The sequence below is a fragment of the Canis lupus genome, chromosome 30 (assembly GCF_011100685.1).
Source record: "Canis lupus familiaris isolate Mischka breed German Shepherd chromosome 30, alternate assembly UU_Cfam_GSD_1.0, whole genome shotgun sequence".
Lineage (NCBI taxonomy): Eukaryota > Metazoa > Chordata > Mammalia > Carnivora > Canidae > Canis > Canis lupus.
The window spans coordinates 36,202,010-36,214,313 of NC_049251.1; the positions used below are offsets into that span (position 1 = coordinate 36,202,010).

Here is a 12,304-nt window from a genome sequence, read left to right on the forward strand (position 1 = left end):
TGGTTCTAGGAGCCAAGCAATTCAGGAAATATTTAACTGAGGAGCTGGGAGATGTTAGGGGAACAGATGGGTCAGAAAACAGGGGAAAGGCTTAGGAATGAAGCTTTGAACTCAATTACCTGGACAAGGAATCCATATTCCAGAGTGGGGATGTTCTTGCAGTGACCACTGACCTGATGAGAGTAAAAAGACAGACATTATGAGCCTTTTATGAATTTGGTGTCTAGATAGACCTCACACTCAACACCTAAGATTCTCCTAAAGTAGCTTCACCCTAGCTCCGATTAGTCTAAATAATCCCAAAGCTGGAGAAAGAACCCTTAGATATTTTTGCCACAAGTACCTGAAAAGGGCTCACCTGTCCTTAACCTTCTTCAAGGTAGATAAATAGGTTAATATAGCAGCAGATGACCAAGTCCTAACCACAGCCTAATAAAATCATACATGATGCCTTGGGATACCCAAGTTCAGACTCCCTGCTTCACGGCCTACTATCAGAGAAGCTTGCCAGACAGTTTAGACATGTTTTCAGCTATTAAAAAATGTGCTCCATTCTGCCCACTCATGGTACCTGTCCAAGTTTGATTTAGGATGCCTGAAAAACCATACCCCCACCTCATTTTGAGAAGCTATCTCCCACATCTCCATTCCCACCCTCCTGACACCCAAGTCAAACCCTCCCCAGCCCATGTACCAAAGGAGAGGTCCGTGCTGGGGGAGGGAGGCCCACGTGCTGGGGGCACAGGAGACCTGCCTGGGGGCTGGGAGGGTAGCCAAACACCTCCACTTTGGGGTTCTTCATAGTGCAAGAGATGGAACGGTTCATGAGGCGCCCAACTCGAAGCTCTGGTACACCCAGTTTGCCTTTCAGCATGGAGTCCTGTATGATAGGGAAACTGGGAGACCTGGAGAGAAAGCAAAGAGAAGTGATGAAACCAGGGATTCAAAATGAGCCCCTTAGAAGAACACTGAGTCCTAGGTCAGGATGGGTGAAGCAACTTAAGCCAAAGAAGAAATCCCATCTGAGGAAAGTTCCATTGGATGTTAAACACCTTTAAAACAAGTAGATCACAAACCTGAATTGATTTTTATGTCATTACTTGTGTGTTCTTCAGATTAGAACATGGAAGACAAGCAAAGGCAAAGTCTCAGTCAATTTCTATAGCATCTAGGCTAGGTATGGAATGATCCCTTGGACAGGATGCCTATTTATTTGGGGAGGGTGTGTGTGTGTGGTGTTTATACACATATGATTAAGTGCTAAATACTATACTAAGCAAGTGGTTGAAGCCCAAAGAGCCTAATGTCTGACAGTCTGTCAAGAATAGTGCCTGGGAAACTACAAATCTGGGTCTGTATTTGCCTTTGGGAAAATTAGAGGCACCAGTGGGGAAAAATGTAGGCCTGGGACAGAGAACGAGACAATATTTATTTCCAAAACCTAGATAATGAATCAGTGTACCTTTTTTTTTTAAGATTTTATTTATTTGAGACAGAGAGTACGTGTGAGAGAACACAAGCAGGAGAAACGGCAGAGGGAGAGGGAGAAGCAGGCTCCCTGCTGAGTAGGGTGCCTGCTTCAGGGCTCAATCCTAAGATCTTAGGATCATGACATGAGCCGAAGGCAGATGCTTAACTAGCTGAGCCACCCCGGCACCCCTCAGTGTACCCTTTCATGAGGGCAAGGAGTTGATGCCTATACTCAGACTCTGCTTTCTCAGGAGAGGGAGTAATGGATGAGGTTCATAAAAAGAAAAGTTGGAAAAAATTAGCATACAATTCTTCAAATACATACCATGAAAGGACAAAGTATGAATACTGGTGTCGGAAGTACAAGGATAAAGACACATGGGGGACGGGGCCATGTGGGTGGTGGTAATAGTTAAAGGTGCAGAATTTGGAGAAGCTTGGGAGAAAGCAAAATAGGTAAGTTTACATAATCAAGCAAGTGGAGCTGGAGCTCAGACAAGACCACCATCGTTAGAGATGAGCTGCTCCTGGAGCAGCACTTACTTGGGGATGGGTGAGAAGATGCTGAGGCCAGCTCGGAACTTCTTGATGGTACCACTTGCCTTGAACCAACTGTGCCTTTTTTCCTGCTGGGTCTTCAAGAAATCGTTGCTGAGATGTTTCCATTGTTGGGAAGTGAACATACCCAGGATCCTAAGAAATCAAAGTGAATGGACTTACAAAAGGTCAGGCAGGGGAGGAAGTCAAGAAATAAAACTATGAAAAGCAATTCATCTAAAATTCAGACCCAGGAGCTGTAAGCTAGTTGTGGTAAGGGAATGTGTGTCTGAAGACCCCCTGATAATGACCTTAACACATGGAAGTGTACTGTCCTAAAGTACCTCTTTGCCTAAGGGGTAAATACCACTCCCATTACCTAGTCTAATGGACCAGAACAATTCTGAGATGATTTGCCTTTAGTGGAAGATCTCAAAGATGAGCTTCCAATGGCCATGAACCTGAGAATTTATTGCCAAGAATGACCATACTGACAGTGGAACAGAGGTAGTTGGATGGAATAGAGTACCACCCTCTATTTTGGGAATAGTGAAGAAAAGGAATGGGACATGAGGGGTATAACATTGTTAAGCAAAAAATTATATCCCCAAACTTATGGCTTCCAACTTGAGCTGAGCCCCCAACAGTCTTACCAATCCTTTCACTTGTCTTTGATCAGTCCTCTCTGGCGTTACTCTATTATTCTAAATCCTTACTGCCTTCTCTAAGCTCTTCACTTCACCTACAGCTGATAACCTCTTCCTTCTTTTTTTTTTTTTAAAGATTTTATTTATTTATTCATGATAGACATAAACCTAGAGAGAGAGGCAGAGACACAGGCAGAGGGAGAAGCAGGCTCCATGCTGGGAGCCCGACGTGGGACTCGAGCCCAGGACTCCAGGACCGCGCCCTGGGCCAAAGGCAGGCACCAAACCACTGAGCCACCAGGGATCCCCAACCTCTTCCTAATTAACAGAGAAAACTGAAGCTGTCAGTTACCAGCTTTAATTTTCCAAGCCTGCTACAAAATCTATCTCCATTTCCTCTATTTCAATTCCTCCATTCTCTGGAAACAAGATAACCCTTCTATTAATTCCTCTATTTATTCTCTAGATCTCAGCCGCTTCTTGCCTCTTTACGGATCTTGATTCATCAATCACCCCCCTCTCCTGTCAGTTCCTTTCCCAAACTCTACAAAAAGTTTCAAGTTTCTGCATGCACCCCAGTCTAGCTATAGCTCTCTCTTTCCCTGCTATCCTCATCCAAATATCTCAGTTCACACTTATTGTTTATACTTCATTGCTAATCACTCACTTCCCAACTCAACTGCAGTCTGGTTTCTACCTTTGCTACTCCACTATGATTGCTCTTACTCTGATGCTAAATCCAACAAAAACTCTTATGTTCTCCTTTGACTTATCCTCTCTGGCCTCTTGCCCTCCTTGTAGAAACGCTCCCCCTTGCCTTCTGACACCATTTGCTTCCTATTCTTCTCCAACCTCTCTGGACTGCCTTCAATGTTCTTTCTGTGCCTACTCTGCAGGTTTCTTGAGTATTTTGCCTGGATGTTGAAGGGTGTTCTGCCTTTGATTCTATTTTTTTTCCATTTTATCATGTTCTTCCTTAGCAGTCTCCTACTTTATACCAGTTGTAATCTCCACCCATTCACTGAATATATTTCAAACCTAACTTCTGTTACATATCTAACCATGTACTAAGTACCTCCACTTGAATATCCCAAGATTATCTTTTTCTTTTTTTTAAGTAGGCTTCATGCCCAGCATGGAGCCCAACTCGGGGCTTGAACTCACGACCCTGAGATCAAGATCTGAGCCTAGACCAAGAGTTGGACACTGAACTGACTAAGCCACCCAGATGACTCCCCTCAAAGTTATCTTTAAACAACATGTTTAAAATGGAACTAATTATCTATCCTTATCCCATAAACCTGGTCCTCTTCTTATATCCCTATTTAAATTGGTGGTATTACAAATTACCCAGACACATAGATTGGAAATCTAAGAGTAATTTCCCACTATTCCTTAGTTCTTATGACCATATATGACATATCCAAATCAACGTTCAACTCTTAGTGATTCCATACTCCAGAAAGCTCTCTAGTCCATCTTTCACCTCTATTCTCACCTACAGTCACACTTTGGCTCAGGCCCTCATCATCTTATGTCTGGACTTCTGCAAAAGCCTCCTACTAAACTAGTTCTGGTCTCTTGTTTCACCCTTTCCTACTGATTTTACACAGTGCTACCAGAATCGTTTCTCTAAAATGAAGTCTGGCCACATTCCTTCTTTGCCTAAAATCCTTCAATGTTCCTGCTGCCTACAAGATAAAAGCCCAAGATCCTCTCTGATTTGGACCCCTTCCTACTTCTCTGGCTTCAATTCCTACCACTCTCCCCTTGTATTTTACTAGCAATATTTAACTACTTGAGCTTCCTACACACATGCTGCTTCACCTGACTATGTCCTTGCAAATATTATTCACTCTCAGAGTCTGTCTGTATGGGCAACTCTTATCCATCCTTGAAAACATGAATCATCTCTGTTTCATTCATTCACTCAGCCCTCCACCCACCATTAGACAGACTGAGTCACTCCTTCCTCTATATTCTTTCTATATCTTATATGTTCACTTGTGTTAGAACATGTATCCACTAGATTCTATTCACTGAATAGAATATATAAAGAATCTACAATTCATTTATTTCTCTTTGTACACCAATATTAGCAAGGCACTGAACATATTCCATAAACTAAAAACTGTCTGAGGGATCCCTGGGTGGCCGGGATCCCTGGGTGGCGCAGTGGTTTAGCGCCTGCCTTTGGCCCAGGGCGCGATCCTGGAGACCCGGGATCGAATCCCACGTCAGGCTCCCGGTGCATGGAGCCTGCTTCTCCCTCTGCCTGTGTCTCTGCCTCTCTCTCTCTCTCTCTGTGACTATCATAAATAAATAAAAATTAAAAAAACTGTCTGAGCTGCTAGAGCCCCACTCTGAGAATACCACTAGAGAAAAAGTGAAGAACATTACCCTAATTCTAGGGTTGTACTTATCCTTAAATGGCAAGTACTGATGACTCTCCTCCTTACCTCCAGGAAGTCTCAAAGCCAGACACCCCAGAACCAGAGAATATCCTACCTAGCCATAAATTTTGCTTTCCAAATTTAGTCTTTCTTGGGAATATATCAGAAAGATATTTTTGGGAGGAAACATTCCATCCAAAGGTCTGCCTGTTCATCCATATGTCCATCTCTTCCCCTTATATGTCCATCACCAGAAAGATCAAAGTTCTTACTTTTTCAGCTGAAGACCCAGCCCAAACCCTTCCTTATTCGATGGCTGGAAAACCTCAATTGATGGTTCTGCAAAGAGAAGGAAAAGCTCCTAGTATGTACAATCTATTTTCCTGCGAGTCCAAAACTCCAGTTCAGGGGACAAGCTTCCTCAGATTCTAAGCATACTCTAACCAATAGTGATGGAGAGGCAAACATCTGAGGCAGAGGGTAGATTCTGGGAACTGTCTGACCAGTTTAAAATATTTTAGCTTCAAAAAAAAAATATTTTAGCTTCTATGAGAAAGTTGGAGGGAATGAAAGGAATAAATAATATCTGGGGACCAGAGAAAACAATTTCATCACTAAGAAGGCCTTTAGGGGATGGATATCAGGCAACAGGGAATGGAGATACCAGTGACAGGAAACTGAAAAGCCTCTACCAATGGCCTGCAAACTATTTCCAAAGGCTTTATTCCTAGCTTTTCTCTGGCTCAGTTAACTTAGAACTTTGGATTAGGCCACACTCAAAGCATTTACTTGCCCAAAGTCAGTGCCTTTACCTGGTCCATCAAGGTACTGGGAGAGAGAAAATCGCAGCCTCAACACAATAGGTTCTGTTCGGAGGACTTTCCAGGCTGTAGAGACTTCCTCCTACAAGAGTAAGGGAAACAATTTCCCATTTAGCAACAGAGAGGAATGGACTTGGGAAGTTTCCCTATATGACACGCACATGCACATGACAGTACACACCACTGTCTGCTGATGGTCTAGGAAAGACAAGGATGAAGAATATGTGCTCCAAATACAGCACTCAGGAACAAGACTCCTGGCCTACATGACAAAATCCACAAGTCCAGCTAGACATGTTGTTGGCAGGTACTAGCACCACTTACATCGAGGAAGCTGATGTTGATGTGGAGGTCAATGTCCACGTCATCGATAGTTCCATATTCTCTACAGAGATACAGGGGAGACTCATTAAGGGAGAAACAAGACTGAAGAGGAGGGAGAACTGAGCCAGGGGCCAGGGGAGAGGGAAGAGTGGAAGGTAGCTCTGTATCTAGACTTAGTTGCAGCCTGAGGCCAGAAGCCCTTCTTACCTCAAAGGTCAAACTATCAGCCTAGAGGGATCTAGGATAAGAGTAAACCTCTAAGAAAAGTGGCTATACTTCCCTCATCAATGCTTTCAGCTAAGCTTAAGTATTCTAGGCAACTCCCGCTATCTATCACTAAGCTCATAATTTATCCATGTCCACAGACACCTAATGATACCATAAAAGGAAAAAACCTCCAGCCTTTTAACAGCTCAGAAAGAAGTGGCTTGCTCCTGAAGTGGAGTCCCACCTGATGGATACAGAGTTCTCACTGTAGATCTCCTTCACGGCTTCAATGTCTGCATCAAGCTGTGGGTGTCGATACAGGTCAGCTGCACAGCTCCCCTGAGTCAGCAGCAAAAACAGTGAGGAGAAATGGGGGGAGGGAAAAGAGGCGAAAAGAGATATGAAAAATAAAAACAACATGAACAGACACCAGAAACAGGAAAATCAAATGGCAGCAGTACATATAAGCAAAAGGCTGCTTCTGTGAAGGAGCTCTTGATGGTGGCCCTAGCCATCCATCGTTGGCACTTAAGTCTCCTGCCATCTCCACTCTAAGAAGTTTCAGTGGACCAAATAAATGCAGGCCTTGCTTGAGAACTACACAGCCTTAAGTCTGCATCTTTTCCTCTGACCCTGGCCAGGGATACTTAAATATCCCTTCTATGAGAACTCAGAACAGGCTGAAGAATATAGAATTTAACTCAGATGGTTCTGTGTGAAGAGTTCAACATTCCTCTTCAGGATTCTGTTCTGGGTAGTGATAGCATGCATGATAGCATGACCAATCACTGGCAGGATAATCTTTTAAAAATTTGACCCTAATGAATGAAATGATACCCACTAGCTAGTAGAGTAAAAAAATAATTATTTCCAACCAAGAACACATGGGTAGCTTCCACATCCAAAGGATGTAGCTTACTCTGGTAAAGGTATAGGTCTCAGGCAATAGCAAGGATATGAGATCAGCTCTGCTGAGACAATGCTCAGACCATACGAACATGGTATTGTATCCTCATCTTATCCCTGCTCCAGAATAATCCTTCACTACTTGTTGTATTCAGAGACACACACATTTGGACTATCCAACATGGTTTTTAGGGGTTGTAATCTCACCTGAACTCCATAGAGAAACTCCTCTGATTCATTATCTCCCTCCGAATCATCATCATTCCAGAACTGGCCTTTGATGTCCTAGTGATGAGAAATAATACAACCCTGATTGGATCTCTATCATCCCACGGAACGGAGTGGGGTGACAGGAAACAGATTCCCACAAAGAATGGGAGGCCTCTTAGAATGGAATAACTGAGGCCCTATTCCCTTTACTCCCTTTGCCTCACCCTTTGGGAACATCTGTCTCTTCCTGGATCTGGTCATATCCATGGCCTACCTCTGACTTGTGAGGGATGGAAGAAAACGGAATTTTGGCCTTCTTGAGTGTAGGTATGATGATTAAGGCTCTGGTAGCCAATGGGGGAGAGATGCAGACTCCAACATCAATGTTGATTCCTAGGCATATCTAGATCTAGTGCAAGCTGGCCCCTTCTAGGATCATTACTGCAAAGAAGCTACCACACATAGCTAAGCTCTCTTGTCCTATCACTCCCTTTCTATCCCTTACTAAACTCTCCCCTCCCTTCCCAAGAAAATCTACCAGTACACACACCAAGTAATACTCTCTCCATGCTCTTTCCGTTAATTCAGATAAACACGCTACCTTTCAAAAGGGTAGGAGGGAAAATACCAGGAAAAGGTGAGGTTTGCACTTGGTCCCATCTATCCCATGAATGATCAGTTGGGAGAGGTGGGCAGTCAGTTCTCACCATTGGGTCAGTGGGTCACACACACTCCCAGGTCAGTGCTAGGCAGCACCCCTCCATACCACCAGCTGAACCCAGGCCAACGGGATGGGCATTTAGGAGGCCACAGAGGGAGACAAAGGAGGGGGTGATGTCAGGGGCTGACTGGAGATCTGCTGGGGAGGTCAGGCTCTGCTGTGGTGGAGGTAACAAGTCACTCTCCTGTGGAAAGTAGACAACAATTGGTTTCATCACCACTTAACAGCTAGATGGTATTACACAGGCACACATGTTTATGGATACACTTTTATTAGACATATTACAGACACTTGCATAGAGACAGACTTGCATGCATGTACACACACTTGTACACATAGTTCATAAGGATAATGAACCGTGAAAGCACTATACAAACATAAGACACTGTTGTTCCATTTGAGCTCAAGAGTTGGGATTAGAGCAAGTCCCTACTCTAGATCATAATGCTAGATCAACCCTTGAAGCCAAAAGTGATGGTGGTTAAGACCAGATGATGATATGCTACTCTATCTAGTCCGTTCATCCACAGTACCAACCCTCACCAGAATCAGATTCTTCTGGGAATCTTTACCTCTACTTTATGTACTCAAATTGAATCATCATGACTTATTAAATATCATTACCACTAGAATCCTTTATATGACAATCAGAGCTAACTTAAAAAGTCCTCAATAACACTGAAAATCCCCTACTAGACTTGGTCTAAGTTGTCATGGCCAAATACCCTGGACTAGTCTTGGAACCTATTCCCCAAATAAAAATGCAATAATGATCCCAATTGCCAGAAAAACACTAACTCTTAGCCATTTCACAAAATTAAGAACCACTATCTAGGCCTTTCTGGTTCTGCACATATCTGTCTCACTTACTCCAACCTTAAAAGGAGGTGTTCTTGGTCTCTAATATGGTTCTACTGAACCTGAGGTTTATAGATCAGATTGGGATCTATGGATCTGCAATGTCAGCATCATCTGGAAACATTTGAAATGTAAATTCTCAGACTTCTATTAAGACCTACTGAATTAGAAACTCCAGAGATGCGGTCCAGTAATTTGTGTTTTAACAAGCTCCCCCCAAATTATGCTGACATATGATAAAATTTGAGAACCACTGTTCTAAATCCTTGTGTGCTCCAGGGGCTTGTGGTCTGTTCCCAGATACCAAGCTAAGCCTGATAACTGACTCAGGACGGGGACATATGGCACAATGCCAGGGCCAACACTGATCGCAGCACCTGACTCATCAAAAACAATATGGGAAATTACAACTGAAGTTCTTAGAGATGAAATGGCCAATATCTGAGATTTACTTTAAAATATTACTCCAGCCCAAAAAGGGCAGTAGGGTGTATGTGTGTATGTGTCTGTGTGGAGTGGGCGGGAGGGAGATGAAATAAATACGGCAACATATTAATGATCAATCTGAGTGATGGATTCATGAGGGTTTCTTGTCCTCTACTTTTGTGTATAGTTGGAAAATTTCATAACAACTTAAAAAAAAAAATCATAGTCTACTCTTGTACTTTTTCAGGGGCCCTGAAAAGTCAACTCTAAATGTGAATAGGAAAATTATCCCTGAAACTCCACAACTGCTTCCTTGCTGTTCTTTAAACATATTAAGAATATTCCCACCATAAGGCCTGTCCCTGCTGTTGCTTCTTCTTGGAACACTTTTCAGATATCCATATGGCTTGCTCCTCAACTTTCAGATTTCTGCTCAGAGGTCATCTTGACCATCCTCTATAAAACAGCAAAACCTCAAGACACACACACACACTAGCACTCTCTATGCCCCCTACTCACTTTATATTTTTCCACAGCACCATGCTCTGACATACAAAAATGTTTATTTATCTTCCACCAGAACATAAGCCCTGTGTTGGCAGAGGCCTTGACTCTTTACTGTCTATGTTGTCAGTCCCTCAACTCATACTTACTGAATGAACTGTCTTATACCTAAACCAAAAGGGAGATACACACGAGAACTTAAATGTGTCTACACATAGACAAAATCATACAAAAAAAATTATTTTAAAAAGCAAGACTCCATTCACCTTCAAGAGCAGCTGAGAACCAAAATTATGAAGATCTGAGGGCTGAGCTGGGTTTGTGAGATTTGAAAATAAACAGTCAGGTGCTGATCTGGATGATCACAGAGGAATAAAGAGGGAGGCACTAATGTCCAGCTTGGGCTGTCTTGGGCTGGGTGGTAGGACGTTGGCAGCGTAGGCCAGAAGTACCAACTTTCTCAAGGTCTTTGTCGCCGTAGAAGTCAAGGGAAACTTAGCCTCTCTCCAAGGGCTGTTGCTGCTTGGTTTCTGCTGTTATCACAAGGAGAAAAAGTTCAGAGAGGATTTTTCTTGTCCAGGGAAGAAACAATTCAAGAGACTACCATCTTTTCCAAACCAGGCTGTTTCAGTGAAAGCGACTCCCTTCTACTCTCAACGCCCATTCCCCAAGAGGTAGAAAATGGGTTTTAAAAGAGTGGGAAAGGGGGAAGTGGTGGGTCATGACATTCGCAGAATCACAGACATCTCAAAGAGGCGTAAGCCCAAAAGATGATCTATCTCAATGCTTTCGTATGTATTATACACAGAATACTCAGGTGTAGGAGGGCAGCTCGGGTGGCCCAGCGGTTGAGCACCTGCCATCAGCCCAGGGCCTGATCCTGGAGACCCAGGATCGAGTCCCACATCGGGCTCCCTGCGTGGAGCCTGCTTCTCCCTCCGCCTGTGTCTCTGCCTCTGTGTGTGTGTGTGTGTGTGTGTGTGTCATGAATAAATAAATAAAATCTTAAAAAAAAAAAAAAAAGAATATCAGGTGTAGGAAAGCTGAGCAAGTGGCTTAGCATCAGTATAGTGGAACTGGGACTTAAGCACATTGGACAGGTCCTAATTGTAATTGCATCCAATTTTTCTTGCGATGTGGTTATAACTCATAAAAGGAATTGTTTAATGAATTGAGCAAGAAAGACCTATCTGATCCCGTCTAAATGAGGGGAAGGAGGGAACCTTTCAAGAGAGGCTGGGCCAAATACAGACTGTGCGAGGGGAGCGCCTCCACTCTCTCAGTTCGGGGTGAAGTGTGGAGCTCAGAAGACCTCACGGATTTGCACGGGAACGGGCCCAGTGTAAATGCGCCTCAAGTCTGGATCACAAAGGTCCTCCCCCGGGTCCACGGGCACTTCTCGGTTGCGACAACTTCTCGTCTAAGTGGAAGCAGCCTCGGATCCCGACATACAGCTGTGGGCCTGACTCCCGGCTTTGTCCTCCCGGGGGAGGGGGTGCCTCCGCTCCAGGGCGAGCGCTCCGTCCCCGGAAAGACTAGGCCACGGAACAAAGAGCGCGGAGTGGGGGGGATGCTCCGAGGGGGGGGGCCGGACACCCACGGGGGGGGGGCGACTCCCGAAGGCCAGCGCTGCCCCCGGGACGCCGGCGGCGGGGGAGGACGAGGGGAGCCCCCGACCCTGCTGCCCTCCGCGCTGCCAGGGCAGGCCCCGAGGCCTCCCCGGGGCGAGCCGCACGGCTCCTCCCCGGGTTCCCCCGGAGACCCCAAACACACCCAGCACCTGCCTCCCGGGAAGAAGCTCTGTGCCCGATCGGTGCCGCCGGCCGCCCGGCCTTGAGCGCAGCCTGTCAAGCCCGGGAGGGCCCTCAGCGCCACCCGGTCCAAGCCCCTCACTTCATCCACCCCGGCCGAGGCGGGGCGGGCCCCGCACCCTTCCCGCGGCCCGGCCGCCCCGCCCCGTCCCCGTGGCGGCCGCCCCACAGGCCGGCCTCGCGAGTACTCACGGCGACCCCGGGCCGCGTGCGGCCGCCGCCGAGGGGACGAGCGGCCCGGGACGCCCCGCGGGGGCGGAGCGGCAGGCCAAGGGGCGGGGGCCGGGCCGGGCGGACGAGGTCGCGCTCCCCCCACGCCTCGTCGTTCCGTCACGGGCGCGCAGAGCCAGTCTGCGCATGCTCGCGCGGCGCCGCCGCGGTCACGTGGCCGGCTCCCGGCCAATCGCCGCGCGGCCTGCCCCCGGGCGCGCCCCCGCCCCGGACGCCGGGCTTCCACGCGTGCGCGGGC

At 46.0% G+C, this 12,304-nt stretch overlaps 1 protein-coding gene across 12 annotated transcripts in view; it reads right to left on the minus strand.

Annotated features, from left to right (window-relative positions):
- Positions 1-12,164, minus strand: part of PARP6 (poly(ADP-ribose) polymerase family member 6) — a 28,172-nt gene extending 16,008 nt beyond the window's left edge. The window contains exons 1-11 of one of the 12 annotated variants that reach the window (XM_038580883.1): positions 12,028-12,164; positions 10,291-10,554; positions 8,223-8,420; positions 7,513-7,590; positions 6,644-6,738; positions 6,193-6,253; positions 5,860-5,950; positions 5,320-5,386; positions 2,014-2,163; positions 695-905; positions 120-173 (exon numbers count right to left, since the gene is read on the minus strand). In XM_038580883.1, coding sequence (XP_038436811.1) covers positions 120-173; positions 695-905; positions 2,014-2,163; positions 5,320-5,386; positions 5,860-5,950; positions 6,193-6,253; positions 6,644-6,738; positions 7,513-7,590; positions 8,223-8,225 — 810 coding nt within the window. In that variant the 5' untranslated portion in view covers positions 8,226-8,420; positions 10,291-10,554; positions 12,028-12,164. Of the gene's footprint in view, positions 1-119; positions 174-694; positions 906-2,013; positions 2,164-5,319; positions 5,387-5,859; positions 5,951-6,192; positions 6,254-6,643; positions 6,739-7,512; positions 7,591-8,222; positions 8,421-10,290; positions 11,605-12,027 lie in introns of those variants that run through there. The other 11 variants (XM_038580880.1, XM_038580878.1, XM_038580882.1 and 8 more) reach the window with 11 other exon arrangements.
- Between the last annotated feature and the right edge of the window lie 140 nt (positions 12,165-12,304).